At 52.1% G+C, this 17,802-nt stretch overlaps 2 protein-coding genes across 23 annotated transcripts in view; both read right to left on the bottom strand.

Moving 5' to 3' along the window:
- The window catches only part of DYSF (dysferlin), a 225,552-nt gene extending 210,705 nt beyond the window's left edge, over positions 1 to 14,847 (bottom strand). For 12 of the 22 annotated variants that reach the window (XM_015094450.3, XM_042246332.1, XM_042246331.1 and 9 more), the window contains exon 1: positions 1,729 to 1,925. In XM_015094450.3, coding sequence (XP_014949936.2) covers positions 1,729 to 1,819 — 91 coding nt within the window. In that variant the 5' untranslated portion in view covers positions 1,820 to 1,925. Of the gene's footprint in view, positions 1 to 1,728; positions 1,926 to 14,529 lie in introns of those variants that run through there. The other 10 variants (XM_042246330.1, XM_060412345.1, XM_004006065.5 and 7 more) reach the window with 1 other exon arrangement.
- LOC114113945 (ATP synthase F(0) complex subunit C1, mitochondrial-like) lies at positions 6,913 to 7,372 on the bottom strand. The gene is given in 1 exon segment (XM_042246336.2): positions 6,913 to 7,372. A coding segment is annotated over 1 exon segment (411 nt). The 5' UTR covers positions 7,324 to 7,372.
- Positions 14,848 to 17,802: the final 2,955 nt, after the last annotated feature.

The following is a 17,802-nucleotide window of genomic DNA, read 5'->3' as shown; positions in this document are numbered from 1 at the left end:
TCCAGGCAAGAATACTGGAGTGGATTGCCATTCCCTCCTCCAGAGGAACTTCCTAACCCAGGGATGGAACCCTGGTCTCCTGCATCGCAGGCAGATTCTTTACCATTTTTCTTTACTGAATAAATAGTAAGGCGTTATAAAGGGTGGGGAATGCAGAGCTGGGGAGAGGACAACAGGTGCACGTGCTCAGTTGGGCAGGTTCAACTGCAAAGAGGGACCTCAATAGATTTGGACTCAAGGGCACTGCCCACTCAAGTGCTCCCTGCCATGATTGGGACACAGCATTTAATTAACTTCCCCAGGTTTCCATTTCCTTGCCTGCAGAACAGGGAGATTAGTAGCTACCACACAACTTTTGGACAACCAGGGAAAGAGAGTGGTGAAAAGACGCAGAAGAGATCTAAAGCATCTAGGAGACTCAAGGCTGATAAAGGGCCCTGGGCTCAGGGTCCTTGGGAAGTCTTTCCCAGCCAGTTGGCCCTATAATTTCATACAAGAATGGCTTAGTCGGAATCTGAGCCTAAGGGACAGCTAGGGACCTCGTCTTGACACTGCATTTCATAGTAGGCACTCAGGAATACCACCAATTAATGGAAGTAGAAAGGTTTTCTAAACTGTTTCAACTCACACTTTTCAAAAAAGGAATAAAATGTAAACCGTCCCATAACAAAGAATAAAAGCTACAGTTAGCTCTCACTTTGCCAAACTGTGTCTTTCATCTATGGTTATCAATATATTTTGGGGGATGCTGGGGGAGCAGATGGATATCGTGGGTCAGAACTAAAGAGCCGCCATGGCGTCCCCACCTTTTCCAAGCCTCCTGAAAACACCAACCATTTATCCCTCTACGTTTGACCACCTTTTGTGCAGCGCAAATTTTTAATTCCATAAAACCACAGGATATTTGTACTTCCACAAAGCCGCAGGATATGGTAAGAGGAAAACTCTCTCCCCTTTCCCTAATTATCTTTCTTTGTAGAACTGGGGTCCTGACTCACAGCCATTGTTCCTTCTCTTAATTTTGACAGGTCCTTCCTCTTCCCTTTCCCCTCCAGAGACACCTCCTCCCACGGGAATGTCCGCCTTTAAGTGAGGGTTAAGGGTGTCTGGTGAGAAGGCGGCGGGCATGAGTCCTTTGGGGTGTTCTCCCCAAACGTAGACGCTCTCTTGACTACCCACAGACAGACATTTAGGCTCTTAGCATTTTAAAAGACTTTCTAAAACACTAGAAATTCTTTGTACCAAGGCCATATCCGCCCTATTCTATCCCCTTTCCTCCCAACTGAGACGAATTCAAGGCGGTCCGTGTTGAAGATGGACGAATGAATGAATGAAACCAAGACACAGCTCTCACGGTCTCCACGCCCAGTTTCTAAGCAGTCCTATTCTCTCTCTCTGCATTCATCCCCCAACCCACCCTCATCACTGCCTGCTAAGGGCTCGCACGGTATTACCCCTGAGTATCGGTCTTAGAAGTGCAACTATCGACATATTACGGCGCTTTCGGTTTCCAAAATTTCTGAGCACCATGGCATTTTTCTTGCTCAACTGCATCCTCCTCGCCCCCTCTGAAGAAGACAGGACCGAGATTCCCCTGAGATTTCTGTCCTTGCTGACAGGAGAGGAAACCTTGGCCTGCTTAGTGCGGTAGCTGGGGTGGCCGACCCAGCGGTGCGCGCGCTGGCGGGTGGCGCGGGCGAGCGGGCGCGGCGGCCACGGGGCTCTCACCTCGGAAAGTCAGGCTGGCGACCGGGTCGCTGCGCCGGTCCTTCTTCAGACTGGGGAGGTTGCTGGCCCTCACCAGCTGGCAGCTCAGCATGGTTCGGCCGGCCCCCGCCGAGCAAGTGCCCGGCTCCGCAGCAGCCGCGCCAAAGAGGAGCGAGCTGTCGCCTCCGCTGCGCCTCCGCGGACAAGTCCCGACGCCTGCGAGAGGCCGCGGAGAGGACACCGGACACCCGCTGGGTGGACCCTCCCCTCCGGCCCCGATGTGGACCCGCCCTGCCGGCGGGGGGCGGGACCGGCCGGGGCTCAGACGGGCGCTGGCGGGGGCGCTGGTCCCCTCCGCCGGTCCCCGCCCCCGCCAGGAATGGAAGCGCCGTTGACGCCGGGCGCACCGCTCGGCTGAGCAGCAGGGAAGCGGCAGTCAGAACCATCCCGGCTCCCGGCGCGGCCAGCGCGCCTGGGCCCCAAGCGCACCAGGGCCGACCTCTTGTCCGCGGCTCTCCTGCCGCTGCGCGCAGGGTGGCACGCCAAGGAACTGGGTGTGAAGGCGCGAGGTGGGGGAAACCCTGCTGCAGGAACCAGAGTGTGTCCGCGGAAAACTGCACGCGCTGGGAGCGCTAAAGGAGGAGAGGGCCGAACGGCCGGGGGCCTGACTTCTGGCCCCCGCGCCGCTCGCCTTGGCCCACCCTCGGTGCTCCCGGAGACCCGAGAGACTCCGACGCTCGAACTCTCGGGAAGGGCCTCTGAGCCTTCTCAGATCAGTGATCTGGGGTCACTCATCTCCGGAGGCGGAGGTCTGTGTCCTGTTCTCTTGGAGCTGCTCTTCAACATCCCGACAGCAATCTCTAGGTCCCCTGCCTTCGCCGCGGGGGAACTGCTTTAAGTGTGAGCCTCCAGCGGTGACAGCCTTTAGCACGCGTACCCCTGTTAAGTCTGGTTCCTTTCCAGCTGACGACCACAGGTGGCGGGCTTCCCACCTCTAGACCTGCACCGAGCGCCCGACAGGCACTGCCCTTCCTCCCACCTCCCAAGTGCTCACTAGCTTCCTCACTCGGCCTCCGTTCCGTGACCAGTTATCACCATTCTGCTGCACAAGACCCCAACTCTCTTCCCCTTGTCTTGTTTTGAGTTCAGTTCAGTTCAGTCGCTCAGTCGTGTCTGACTCTTTGTGACCCCATGAATCGCAGCACGCCAGGCCTCCCTGTACATCACCATCTCCCGGAGTTCACTCAGATTCACGTCCATCGAGTCCGTGATGCTATCCAGCCATCTCATCCTCTGTCGTCCCCTTCTCCTCCTGCCCCCAATCCCTCCCAGCATCAGAGTCTTTTCCAATGAGTCAGCTCTTCGCATGAGTACTTCGCAAAGTACTGGAGCTTCAGCTTTAGCATCATTCCTTCCAAAGAAATCCCAGGATTGATCTCCTTCAGAATGGACTGCTTGGATCTCCTTGCAGTTCAAGGGACCTTCAAGAGTCTTCTCCAACACCACAGTTCAAACGCATCAATTCTTTGGCGCTCAGCCTTCTTCACAGTCCAACTCTCACATCCATACATGACCACAGGAAAAACAATAGCCTTGACTAGGCGGACCTTAGTCGGCAAAGTAATGTCTCTGCTTTAGAATATGCTATCTAGGTTGGTCATAACTTTTCTTCCAAGGAGTAAGCGTCTTTTAATTTCATGGCTGCAGTCACCATCTGCAGTGATTTTGGAGCCCCCAAAAATAAAGTCTGACTCTGTTTCTACTGTTTCCCATCTATTTCCCATGAAGTGATGGGACCAGATGCCATGATCTTCTTTTTCTGAATGTTGAGCTTTAAGCCAACTTTTTCACTCTCCTCCTTCACTTTCATCAAGAGGCTTTTTAGCTCCTCTTCACTTTCTGCCATAAGGGTGGTGTCATCTGCGTATCTGAGGTTATTGATATTTCTCCTGGCAATCTTGATTCCAGCTTGTGCTTCTTCCAGTCCAGCATTTCTCATGATGTACTCTGCATAGAAGTTAAATAAGCAGGGTGACAATATACAGCCTTGACGTACTCCTTTTCCTATTTGGAACCAGTCTGTTGTTCCATGTCCAGTTCTAACTGTTGCTTCCTGACCTGCACACAGATTTCTCAAGAGGCAGGTCAGGTAGTGTGGTATTCCCATCTCTTTCAGAATTTTCCACAGTTTATTGTGATCCACACAGTCAAAGGCTTTGGCATAGTCAATAAAGCAGAAATAGATGTTTTCTGGAACTCTCTTGCTTTTTCCATGATCCAGAAGATGTTGGCAATTTGATCTCTGGTTCCTCTGCCCTTTCTAAAACCAGCTTGAACATCAGGGAGTTCACGGTTCACGTATTGCTGAAGTCTGGCTTGGAGAATTTTGAGCCTTACTTTACTAGCATGTGAGATGAGTGCAATTGTGCAGTAGTTTGAGCATTCTTTTGCATTGCCTTTCTTTGGAATTGGAATGAAAACAGACCTTTTCCAGTCCTGTGGCCACTGCTGAGTTTTCCAAACTTGCTGGCATATTGAGTGCAGCACTTTCACAGCATTATCTTTCAGGATTTGAAACAGCTCAACTGGAATTCCATCACCTCCACTAGCTTGTTTTGAGGCTCCAGCATTTTCAAGTGACTGCCACCTGGTGAAATCCAACTTCACCTCCTCCACCCCGTCCCTTAAGCGCTAACTGGTGTTGGAGAATAACACAGCCACCCTGCCAGCCTCACCTGCTATGTCTCTCCCCAGACTCAGGGGGATCCTGACTGCCAATAAGCAGTGACCCTACATGGCTGCAGTCTCTTCAATCACACTCTCTCCTAGACAACGATTTCATACTTTTCGCTCCCCAAATTTACAGCACCCCATCACCACCCTCACTCTCAGGGTGCTTGCTGTATGCAAAGGAGAGAACGTCCCCAGGCTCCCAGTCTCCTAAACCCCACCAGCTTCTGTGCCCAAACCTTTTGCTCTCCTGCTGTTAATAAATGAATCATTTGTACTCCATAGCCCGGCTGGGAGCTTGGGCACTAGATCCTACCCCCCTCACCCACTCAATGACAAGTCTAAGGGTGTCCTCTCCCCAATCTTAAAGGCCATGCCTCCTCAGGTTGGCTCCTGCCCTCTTCCTCCTGATTCTTCCACTCTCCCTGAATGACCCCACTCACTCTCATAAGGCAATGGCCATTTACTTCCTCTCCAACATCCAAAGTTCCTCTCTCTCAACAGAACCCAACCATTTGGGTACTACTTCCAGCCTTAGCTCCAGATCCTGACCTAACTAAGCCCATCACCTGGCAATAGCTATTGGTTCAGTGATGGGTATATATGTCCCAAGTTGTTCTCCTGGAGGGATAATTTGTTCTTCGTGACTGGACAAGCCCAGCTCCCTCTCCCACTTTGTGAGAATAAGGAAGTGTGTAGATCCAATTGTCAGCCAGCTCTAAGATGTAGCAGACACCAAGGACAGCAGACCAGAGAAAAATAAAATGGAGTCTGCCTGTGTCCAGGATGTCTGGAGCTGTCCACTCTATGTGCCCAGAGTCCACTGGGTCTCTGGATCATACTGGGGCCTGTTACTAATGGGGCTTCCTCCCCAGAGGACTTGTATTGGGAATGAAGATCACTTTAAGACTGTTTATTACTAAAGTCATTTTGAGATAGGATTTCACTTACAGCCTAAATCGTCCTTGCTGGCTTCGGTACTGTCTATGTGCCCACAGCATCCATGTGCCTCCACATGGGAGCCAGGTGATCTTAAATATAATCAGTCACACACACACTCTTTGTAAAATCCCTCCAAGGCCTCCCGTGCTCTTGGAATAAAGCCCAACTCCCTTTCCCCTGCATACAAGATAAGACCACTCAGCCCCTCACTCTCTGAGCTCCAGTGACTTCTCAGTTTCTGGAATATTATGAGCTCCCTCCAAACTCAGAGCTCTCCTGCCTTCCCCCTTCTTTTAAAGGGCCACCCCCACTCATCCTTCAGGCCTCATTGCTTCCATGAGAAGCCTCTGACCTCCTGATCTAGGTTGGGTCTTCTGGCAAACCACTGCACAACAGCACTTTTCCTTCTTAGCTCTCATCCCAATTGTAAGCAATACCTATTTGTTTAATTGCTGGTTTGATGTCTAGCTAGATGGTGAAGTCAGTCGCTGGGGGAAGAGACCAAGTTTGTCTCAGGCAGCCAGATGTTCCCAGTGCAAGCAAGGGCCAGCCTGGGGTTCGTGTGGCGGACATTGTACTTGGCTGTGTCCCTTCCACCCTAGGATATGGTTAGGCAGGCAGGTCTCAAAGAGGATACTACTGCCCTCTACGGGGAATTTTGGATATGATGACTAGGGATATTTTTTACCATCACAGTGATTCCTGCCTTTGCTGTTTTCCCCAGCACATTACACCCTGCCCCCCAGACCTGCTCTAATGGGTCAGAGGCAGCATAGGAAATCTGTGGAACTTTTACAAACACTTGGCTTATGTCCGAGGAACAGTGTCTTCACACACTTGCTCTGCACACCAGAAAAACAGCAGCTGGTGGCATGGGCCCTGGACACTTCCTGAGGCTTCTTTTCCCATCCCAACTTCCAACTTCACTTCTCCCTGATTGGATGGTTGACTGATCCCTTGGAGATGTCATCCTGGAGCCAAAACCTCAAGGGGGCTTCCTCCCAAGGGGACTTGCATCAGGAATGTAGCTCTTGTGGACAGTGTGCTGAGATCTCCACTTGCCCCCTCAAAGTCGTTCTCCCCTCCTTCCACAGAAATGTTCCAAGGACTCCAACCTGGACACATGGTCACCCACATAGATAGACTACATTTCCCAGAATTCCCTCATAGCTAGATGTGGCCAGGAATCCAAGTGACGACCTATACGATAGGAAAGTGTTCTTCTTTCAGCTGTGTTCCACTCTTTGCAAGCCCATGGATTGGGTTACTCTTTGCAAAGCCATGGACTGGGTTACTCTTTGCAAACCCTGCCAGGTTCCTCTGTCCATGCAATTCTCTAGGCAAGAATACTGGGGTTGCTATTTCCTTCTCCATGTATCTTCCTGACCCAGGGATCTTACTGGGTCTTCTGCATTGCTTTTTTTTTTTTTTTAAGAGAAACATTGTGTTTAACGGTAAAAGTTAGCACACTGCAGCACTGAGCATGGCCTGGAGTCAAAGCAGCAGGGGCGGGTAGGTGACCTCCATGGAGCCTCACATGGTGAAGAGGATGAGGAGGGTGACCATCAAACAGAAAAGCCCCATAGCCTCAGACAGGACAAAGCCCAGAGTGGCGCTGGAGAAGAGCTGCGGCTTCAGAGATGGGTTCCTTGAATAGCCAAGGATCACGCTGCCAAACACTGTTCCAATGCCGGCCCCTGGACCACTCATACCAACTGTGGCAGCCCCAGTGCCAGCACACTTGGCCGCTGCATCAATGTGCCAGGAGACGACACTGGTCTGGAATTTCTATCAGGCCACCTGGAGTGAGACACTGCTGTAGGAAGGCTGTTCAGATGGGCTCGTTGGCCTCCTCAGGAAGGAGGCAGACATAGGCCTGATCAGACCCCTGGTACAAGAGCACAGCAGAGTGGGAAGAATGAGCAGTACTCCGGTGGTCCACATTTTTCTCAGTCTATTCCCACTGTCCGGCTGCCCCTGCTCAGACCACAGCACTCGCCTAGCTGAAGATGACTGACTCACACCCCGGCTTTAGCTTTAAGCACAGGCAGATTCTCTACCCTGCATTGCAGGCAGATTCTTTACCCTCTGAGCCACCAGGGAAGCCTCAGTGAACAGGAAGGCTAATGCTGTCCTGCCCAGGCTGCAGTGGAAACATATCCCAAATCATCATATCCAAAATACCCGCTGGGAGCAGTACTATCCTCTTTGAGAACCACTGGTTTAGCCTCATCATGGTATGGAAAGGACACTGGAGAGCCAAGCACAATGTCCACCACACCAACCATGTTGTCAAAGGGACCACAAGGTATAGCAGAGAAACAGGACAGAAGGATGCGGAGGCCTGGGCAGCCCAGTGGGTCAGAACGTTACCAGTCAGGGCTGCCTACGCAGCAACCATTATGAGAGTGACCATCATGCATGCCCCCCCCCGCCCCCCGCATCAGTTAAGGTTTGCTAACCAACGGCCAAATGTGCATCCTACCTAAGGGCCCAGGTAAGGGCAGCTCCTCAGCACCCTAGACAACTCCAGCCCCACTGCAAAGGCGACAGGGCCGGCTTAGGAGTCCCCATTGGGGAGCAAGTGGGTAAAGGTGTTCTTGACCTACAGTGGCTTGAAGCAGGGTTTCGGTTCTCAGTCAGAGACTGAAGTCAGGCTACAGTAATTAATGAGAGCTCTGAGTCCTGGCCGCTAGACCACTGGCCACTGAAACGACCTTGGCCCATATGGCTTTGTGGAAAATGAATTTCTACAAAGAAACAAAGTAGGGAAACAGTGTTTACAAGGAGGGAAAAGAGTACATGTGGACAGACACACAAGCAGGCTGAGAGAGCCGCACCCTCACGGTAGTTTAAATTGCTTTTATGGGGCATTTCTTCTGGGTTTCCTGTAGCCAGTCATCTTGCTCTGCCTTGTTCTGATCCGTACTTGGTTTATCTCAGGGTCCTCCCATGTGTGTGTGCATCTCTTAAGCCAAGATGGGTTCTAGCCAAGAGGCCTATGGGTAGGTTGACATCACTTACTATGGGGTGGAGGCCCCTCCCTTTTTGACCTCCAAGGAGCTTTTCTGCACATGTGTAACTGGGAAGGTGTCCTTGATGTTAAGAATGAGGAATATGTGGTCTTTGATCTCTTATCTAGTCATGCTTTGCTTCTCCTCCCTCCTGCTGTTTTGGGGTATCTGTCCACAGCAGACAAAATCTAGCTGTTCAGCCTGGGGCCTATCTCCTGCCTGAAGGGGACCTGTTTTGAAGCTGAGTTTGCATAGCAAGCCCAGTTTTTACTTAATATTTCATGTTAACCACAATGACATTTCAGAGCTAACAGAGGTAAGAGGGGAGGGGACTAAAGCTCACCCCTGCCGTCCCAATGGTATAGTCACAGATAGGTGCTGCCTGATCATCTCAAGTGAGGAGGCTGGCTGCCTGTTCCCTGAAGAGACGCAGACCAAGTCTCCAGGATTAAACACAACACCATCAGATGCTGCCACTGGTGTCTCCTCGGACACACCCAGCACAGAGACCTGTTGTCTTTGATCAACACAATGTTTTATGACAAAATTGTACTTTAAACATTATGAGATCTGGAATTATAGCATCCTTTGAAAAATCAGAACACCTGGCACAGGAGCCCTAATTTTCTGCCTAACGCTGATTACCTGGCACCTCTGGCTGGAAGTGCGCGTCTCAGCTCGCCCTACACCACCACTCACCCAGATAAGCATATGCTCCTCCCTCTGGCCTTAGTTATACCACCTGCCATGCTCCCCTGGGGATGTGGGCTTATGACCCTCTTCTGTCCCCTATTTGGGGTCCTTCCTACCTGCCAGTCAAGAGGAGTTACTTCAAGGAGAGCCCCTTCTTGTTCTTGGTCCACTGGTCTCCTCTAGCTCAGTTCTCTTAATGTCTGGGCTTGTGTTTCCCCAAGGCCTCACATAGGGTATCCAGGAAGCAAATAAACCTTGCCCTCTGCTTCCAATAACACCAACCTTGAAATGAACACTGCATGTGAGCTTCCAGGATTCTTCAGGGCACATGTGTCCAAGTCCAAAGACTCACAGGAGTATGAACAGTCTCGTGCATCCTTCTGCCCCACCTCCACATTCATTGAAGAAATTGTGTCCCGTGGATATCCCGATACAACCAGCTGGGATTAGAGGGGCACCCACACATGTCTGCCAGGGGTGTCTGCCAGGGGTGTCGGGCAATGATTCTGGTTATGGCCATGATCACATGGCTGACTGCCTGGGAAGAATAGCCCATTGCAGGAACAACTAGATGGCCCTGGGCGTCCATCGCAGCCCTCGCTTTTCTAGCCGTGTGTCCCAAGGCATGAGGTCTGACCTTTGAGAGTCTATTTCCACTTCTGTAAAATCAAGAGAATGTTACTTCACAGAGCTCTTGGGATGATTAAAGCAAACACCAGGGCTTCCAGCCCAGAGCCTGCCTGGCTCACAGGAGATGCATAATTTCAGCCTAATGAACCAATCTGGGGAGAGACCAGTATGCAGGAAGAAAAGAAAGAGAGAGATTTGGGCCTGGAGAGGGAGACTGAGAAGGTTTGTGGGCCCAGGGAGTCACAGGAGGGATGCTCGTTCCAAGAAAGATCCAGTCCGATGGGGAGGGCCAGCCAGCCTGATGGCCAGAGCCAGCCATTAGGCAAGCAGACAAATGCCTTGGCCTCAGAAAGGACTGCCCTGGGGAAGGCTCCCAGAGGAGACAGGGCCAGAGTCCCCTGGGGCTGAAGGGAAGGCCACTCACCACTCAGCACAGTGTGCCCAGTCTGATTGGACAGTAAATGAACCAACAGAGCTGGTGGTAGGACTGACCAGGCCAAAAAGATAGTGAAAGACTTTTTGGATGTGTGCAATGATTTCTTGGTATATGTACAATACATGTTAACCATAATAATAATTAGAATGTTGTTAGTCACTCAGTCGTGTCCAACTCTTTGGGACCCCATGGACTATAGCCCACCAGGCTCCTCTGTCCATGGGATTTCCCAGGCAAGAATACTGGAGTGGGTTGCCACTTCCTTCTCTAGGGGATCTTCCCGATCCAGGAATAGAACCTGGGTCTCCTGCATTTTAGGCAGATTCTTTACTGTCTGAGCTAAATATATATATAATCATATATTATAATAGTGAAATAGTTAATGTGTATTTATGTGCCAGTCATTATTCAAAGTGTTTTATATGGATTAACACATAAACCCTTCAGAATCATCCCTCCAAAACAGGTACTATTATTATCAACATTTCATAGGTGGGGAAACCGAGCACAGAGTGGTTAAGTAACTTGCCCAAAGACACACACGCCGCTGCAAAGTGGCAGAGCTGGAATTCCACACCCAAGGTCCCAGGTAGTCTGGGTCTACAGCCAATACTCTCGGCTACCATCCTTCTTTCACTCTTGTTCAGTGCTCTTAGCCCACTGGAATGTGACTGAGGCTTCACTCCTGAGTGCCACCCCCCACAATGGATGGCTAAGCTAGGGCCTAAGCTTACAGTGCTCCCTTCCCAGAGCCCCCCAAGAGCCTGCCACCCCCACTGCAGGCTGCCCACCTCAGTGCCACAGGATGCATGACCCTAGCCTCAGCTTATCAGACCCTTAAGAGCCACCACAGACCTAACAGAAGGCTTGAAATGGCCTAGCACAAGAGTTCTGCCCAGAGGGAGCACCCTGGACCAAGCGGTGACTGGTTCTGCGAGATGCAGAAGGGCAGAGACCCCTCTGAGATAAGAAAGCATCCTTCAGACCAGAGAATGAGATCGAGGACGTCAGAGTCCGAGAGAGAAAGAGAGCCGGTGGCAGCAGGGACAAGGTGTGAGGGGACGTGCAGACGGAGACGGGGCTCCAGGGTGTGAGCCAGAGCCGGGTTCTGTAAACCAGAGCTAAGGCCAGAGGGAAATGGTAGGGCAGTTAAAGACAACAGGGTTCCAGAGCCAGAGTATGTGGGCCTGAATCCTGACTCCACTAATGACTAGTGTATGACTTCTGTGTGGTGTAGAGTGTGGGTGATAATGGTTACTACCATACATGGCTGCTAGAAGGATTAAGGATCTACATATAAGGGCCTGGTACAAACTGAACAACTTGAACATGATAGAGCTCATAGTAAGTGAGCTCTGTTTAGAACAGAGCTTACACCTAGGAAGCACAGTACCAGCTAAGAACATCTCATAGGATTGTTGTGGGATTTAAAGAGACAGCGTCTGAAAATAGTACATTGTGCTTAATGAATGACCATTCTCTCTCACTGCGATGAATATAATAGGTTCAGAATCGGAATCCCCCATCTCTGGGTCATTTGTCATGCACTGCACTCCCTGCAGCCTGGCACTCCCCCCACTTTGACTCAGCCCAGCCCGGGTACCCCACGCACAGTCCTCCCTAGCTCTGGCTCGGGTCCAGGGTGCCTCGTGTGTGGGCAGTGCATGGTATGCTTTTCAAAGCACTTTCTTATTCATGAGCACAGACGCTGAGAACAACAGACGGCATGATGATAGGGGTGGTGTGGTGGGTGCTTTGGCCGCTGTGTAACCTTGGCCAGGCCCCTGCACTTCTCTGGGCCTATCTGCTCTGCTCATCTGTCAAAGGGGATAATATCCCTGCCCAATGGCCTCACAAAGCTACTGTGAACAGGAAGTGAATTTAGGCACGTATGGAGGCACCTGTTAAATAACAGGATATTCCAAACAGGTAGCCAAAGGAAGGGGCGTCCATGGTTTCCAAACCTAACAGGTCTGAGAAGGCCAGTTCTCAGCCAGTTGGTGAGGGGAGGCTTCCCAGAAGGGCATTCTGCTCTGAGTAGTGTGTCCCTGAGAACAGAGCCTTCTGTGTAATCATTTAGCAACTGTCCCTGGCTGGGAGGAGGAGGGGGAGCTGGCCTGATGCTGCGGGGAGGCCGAATTTGGACATAAGTTAAGAGCTTGGCCAACACACTGGAGGTGGATTGTGGCCAAGCCTGGGGGAGGGAGGGCCTGTGCTCCCCATGACTGCCTGGCAGTGACTGTGATGGCTGGGAGTTGGGGCATCCAGACAGCCCCCTCTGAAGGCTGGGGGCACTCCTAGTCAGCACAGACAACATACTTCCTTTACCACCAGGGAAGGGGGACCCCCTCAGAGGAGCCGGCTGCAGACAAAGGGGAGGACTGCAGACTGACAGCAGACAGATGGGGGGCGGGACTCATTTGGGAGGAGGATAAAGGATGAGCGATTGCTCCACAGACAGCCCTGGGGCAGTAGTAGGAAATTACGACAGGAGAGGAACCATGCCAGAGGGACTTCCGGTGGGTAAAGCACTTCCAGGGTTAGAAAATGCTTCCCCATTCATTAACCATTCTTCATTCTTTCCTTTCTCTTACTAGGGTTCTGAACTTGGTCTGGGTGGGAGCATTGTGAAGTCTGGGGAAAGTGTGTGTGTGTATTGTGGGGAGGTGTTGGGAGGTGGGAGTGTGGTCAGAGAAGGCAGATGAAAATCTGGTTCAAGCTGAGTGGTCATCAGAGGCAAGGCCCCTGAGAACAGAGGCAGGAGCGCCAAAGTGGCCCTTCTTGCATTTCATTTGTACTAGACAGCTCCGGAGAGTGCCGTGCACAGGGCGGGCTCAGCCCTGGGACAGGAATGAGAGGCTGAGTGGGGCGGATGAGCTGAGGGAGACGGATGCTCAAAGCCCAGGGTGCTTGTTTCCCCCTGGCAGCAGCGTATCCTCCTTCCCCTCAGCCAGGGGGTTATTTACAGAGTGGACGGGGCTCCCAGGAGGTCTGCAGCTCCAAGCCCAGGGCCTTCAGCTCGGCTGCACATCCGGGCCTTACAGATGAACCACTGTCCTGGCCTGCACAGACCTGAGGTTGTAGAAGTGTGGAGGCACCCCCCGCCCCCGCCCCATCACCCCATTCATGCCCTCATTCTCCCCCTGGAAACACCTTGATAAAGCTCATTTCCGACGGCAACTGTAGGAAACTGGTCAGAACATTTCAAAGCAAGGTATCAGGAAAAGAGCACAGCCAGAGTGTCACCTCCCTCCACCCCTCACCCTGGAGCACATTGCTTTCCAGGCCAAGGGCCCATTCAGCAGTTCCTCCTCGAGAAAGCTGAAATCTCTCCCCCAGGAGCCTGTGTGTGTGCACGCACGCACACTGCTGTGGACACACGCCTGCATTCTGTGAGTTTCTACTCCTTGGAACTTGTGAGCGTCACACGCATGTCATGTGTGCATGTGTCTGGGAGCCTATGGGCACAGGGGTGTCTGGGCACAGGGAACCAAAAGCTCATGGCACTAAAAGGAAACGTCCATTGGATGGCCGGGGATTTCTGGAGGCCTGGGATGTAGCTAGATCCTGAAGGAGAAAGGGAGTGATAGGTATAGAGGCTGAGAGCAAACCCACCGGGTGGGTCCACGCAAGTCCTCTGGTCCTTGTCCTTCAGTAAGGCTCCAAACACACAGGCCCGGTGCATAGACCCCAGCTCGGGCTCCGCCCACAGGAAGTCCCAGAGAAGCAGCCTGAGCCGAGCCCTCACCTGCTAGAGAAGTCGGTTCATCACCATGAAAGACCTTCCTGTGGACGGTCTCAGTCTGATGGGGGAGCAGGCTCCTCCACCTGATGACGGGGATGCCACCCCCAAAATGCTGAATTTCCCGCATCCTGTGCCAGAAAGCAAGAGTAGGACCCCTGGACCGATGGGCGGTGCCTCTGTCCCCAGTATATGCCTGCAGGCAGGCCCAGCCTGTGATAGAGAGTAAAGGGCGAGGGCAGCCGCCAGGGCCCGGCCAAGACAAGAGAGCTGGATTATAAATAGCCCTGGGACCAGTCTTTCGGGGAGAGGCGGGGAGCCCTGCAACACAACGCTTTGCAGCACACAATGCAAAAAGGTCTCTTTTAAGAGATCCAGGGAGTGCGAGGATAGATGCTGGTCCTGCCCCCCAGCCCCCTCCTAGCCCCAGCCGGGGCTCAGCTTCCGGGCGCTGACCACCTCTCCCTCTTGCCTCCATTTCTCCGAGTCGCCTCTCTCCGAGTGTGTTTTTGGAACACTCAAAGTCAGTCTGGGCGAGGAGTCATATCTCTCACATTCCGATGTTCTTCGAGGTGGAGAGCCGCCTCTCCAACTCCCACCCCCTCTTCCCGGGAAAGATCACGGGCCCCTCCTACCTGCAAACACCGCGGAGCAGTAGGCATCGCTGATGTCGGTGTCAGGGGTGTGGACGTTCTCCGCGTAGAGGATGAAGACCCTCAGCATGACTGATGGGAGTCAGGATCCCGCGCACCCAGGGCGCGGAGAGGGCTGGGGAAGGTTGGGGATTGCCGAGGCGCAGCTCGTGAGTCCCCTCACAGGAGAGGGCTGGGGGAGGGAGGCTGGCTCGGATCACTGACTCCTAGCTCAAAGCAACGGCTCTTGAAGGAGAAAAAACAGGCCAGTCCCGGGCTGCTCCAGTGGCTTCCACTCGGTCCGCTCCCTGGGCTACACTTAGCCCGCTTCTCAGCGGGAGCTCCGAGAACAGGGGCTTCTGCTCATCTTCCACCCGCGCCGCCCTGAGCGAGCTTGGCTAAGCTGTAATTCAATGCTCCGGCCGCAGACTCTCCCAATGACATGGCATTTTGCACCTGGCGGTGGAACAGCGGACTGGGCGGCGGCCGCGATGGCTGAGGACTGGACCAGGGTTGCGGGCGCCCAGCGCAGTCCAGATCTCGCTCCAGGACGGCAGAAAGACTTGGTCCCTCCCCTGACCTTCCACCTCGGGCGGTGCGCGACGCCAATCCGGTGGCCTCCCACCGCGGGGATTCCAAGGCGCAGGGCCGGCGCTTTCCAGACTAGAAGACCAGAGTTGAGGAATTTCATTGAGCGGCAGCGCTGGCTGCCTTGAAAACTTTGTACTCTTCTTCTCTGGTTGTAAAAACACATACTACTTTAAACAAAAAGCATAAAAGAAAGAAATCGCTGAGTCTGAAAAAAATACAATATTAACATTTGGTTATTTACCAACTCAGACTTTTTCCTGTGAATTGCATGCATATATATGCCGGTGGCTTCCCTGCATAGCTCAGAGGTTAAAGCGGCTGCCTGCAATGCGGGAGACCCGGGTTCGATCCCTGGGTCGGGAAGATCCCCTGGTGAAGGAAATGGCAACCCACTCCAGTATTCTTGCCTGGAGAATCCCATGGACGGAGGAGCCTGGTGGGCTACAGTCCACGGGGTCGCAAAGAGTCGGACACAACTGAGCGACTTGGCCTTCGCTTTCACTTTCATGCATGTTGTTACGTCTTTATTGTATGACTGAGATCAGTGTCTGTGCAGTTCTGTGTCCTGCTTTTTCAAGTAATATTTCCTTGCATCAGTAAATATTCTTTATGAAGTTTTTTCAATAGCTACTTAATTTTCTGTCAGGTGACTATATTAAATTCGCATGTCTTTCTCCTATTGCTGCATACTTAGGCTCTTTCCAGTGGTGAGAAATCGTAGTGAGAAATTGCTTTTTATATAAATCTGGGATATACACCTGTCTTGAGCCCCTCTCTGCTTGCTCCTCAGTTGGGATTTCTAGCTTTGGAATTGTAAGGGCACAGGACATGCCTTTTTTTAGGTTCTAGTACCTGTTGCTAAACCGCTTTCCCGGAGCCGTGTGGACCCGCTCCCAGCAGTTGGGTGACTCACCTTCTAAAGTGGGCCATTTGGATGGGTGTGGGTGTGCAGCTGTCAGCAAAACTCCTCCCCCCGGGAGCCCACTGGGGTAGCACACCCTCCCAGGGCAGGAAGGATCATATGCTGGCTGTGTCTCATATGAAGGTAACAGGAGGTAGTAATGCTTCCCCAAAGATCTGTGATTTTTAGGTCAGAATAGCAGACATTTCTTGTGATCGCTTCTGGTGCTCCTGCTACAATCTGTGCCTCTTTGCCTCTATCACAATATGTGATTGGGGGGTGGGGGAAGGAAAATGAGGGGGCTTAATCATTCATTTAACAGATATGTATGGAGTCCTAGAGCATGCCAAGCTCTGTCCTGGGTGATGACACACAGGTAAACATAAGTGACATTGTCCCTGTTATGTGCTGAATCATGTTCTCTCAAAATTTGGCTATTGAAGCATTGACCTCAGTTAAGAAGGTGATTAAGTCAGAATGAGGCTGTTAGAGTGGGATCTAATCTAATACAACCCAACAGGTTCTAATACGAAGAGGAAATTTGGGTAAATGAAGAGATACTAATACCAGGGAGGCATGCACACAGAGGAAAGACCACGCAAGGATACTACAAGGAGAGGGCATCTGCCAGCCCCGGAGAGACCTCAGCAGAAGCCAGACCTCCTGAGCCGTCCACAGATTGAGCTCGGGCTTCTGGCCTCCAGAACCATGAGAAGACAAACTTCTGTCGTTTTAAGTCACCCAGCTTGTGGTATTTTGTTATGGCAGCCAGAGAAAACTAATATAGACCTAGACCTCAGGGAGTTTCAGTAGAGGAAATTGGTGCTTATTAAGCAACCAAGGCAATCTCACACCATTCCAGTAAGTGCAATAAAGTAGAGACAATGGTGGTGCGTGAGAGCAGATAGCAAGGAGCCCTCATCCAGTCCTGGGACAGCGAGAGGTATTTGAGGTGAGATCTGAAGGCCAATTAGTTCACTGGGCAAGACTGGAAGCCTCCCCGGTGGCTCAGATGGTAAAGACTGAGGTTGGGGCAGAGGACAAGAGGTTTCTTAAGAGAAGGAAGGAAATGCTCTGAGTCAAGGTCCTGGGAAGAGTGAGGGAAGAGAGAACATCCTGGCTGGAGTGCAGACTGGGAGGAGGAAGGATTGGAGGTGAGGCTGGAGAATCACACAGGGCCTGAGAGAAGCTGCCTGTGGCCCAAGTCCAGAGGAATGGCAGGACCTGGTTTACTTTTCAGCATCTCCCTCTGGCTGCATTTGGGGGAATGGGGTGCAAGGGGCCAGAGTGGGGGTAAGGAGGCCAGTTAGAAGCCACAGCAGGGGGTCAAAGTGAGATGTGGTGGTGACTTGGCCCACAGGGGTGAAAGAGGAGATGGAACTGAAGTTAAAGCTGGGAGGAAGTAGGAGGGTCATTCTGTGAGCAGGTGGAGCAGATCAAGTTTCCCGCTGCTGAACTTGGCCTTTATGTGTTACTGGAGAAGAAACATTTGGCATGAAGTAATTGGCTAAGGCATTCATTCATTTACCAACATGTATTGTTGTTTCAGTCGCTCAGTCGTGTCCGACTCCTTTGCGACCCAGTGGACTGCAGCACACCAGGCTCCTCCGTCCATGGAATGTCCCAGAAAAGAATACTGGAGTGGGTTGCCGTTTCCTTCGCCAGGGGATTTTCCCTACCCAGAGATCGAACCTGCATCTCCTGCATTGGCAGGCAAATGTTTTACTGCTGAGCCACTGGGGAAACCCTAACCAATATGTATAGGGTGCCTCATATATGGCAGG

This window comes from Ovis aries, chromosome 3 (assembly GCF_016772045.2).
Source record: "Ovis aries strain OAR_USU_Benz2616 breed Rambouillet chromosome 3, ARS-UI_Ramb_v3.0, whole genome shotgun sequence".
Lineage (NCBI taxonomy): Eukaryota > Metazoa > Chordata > Mammalia > Artiodactyla > Bovidae > Ovis > Ovis aries.
The sequence above is the reverse complement of the archived record's forward strand: the minus strand, read 5'-3'. Positions and strand labels throughout refer to the sequence as shown.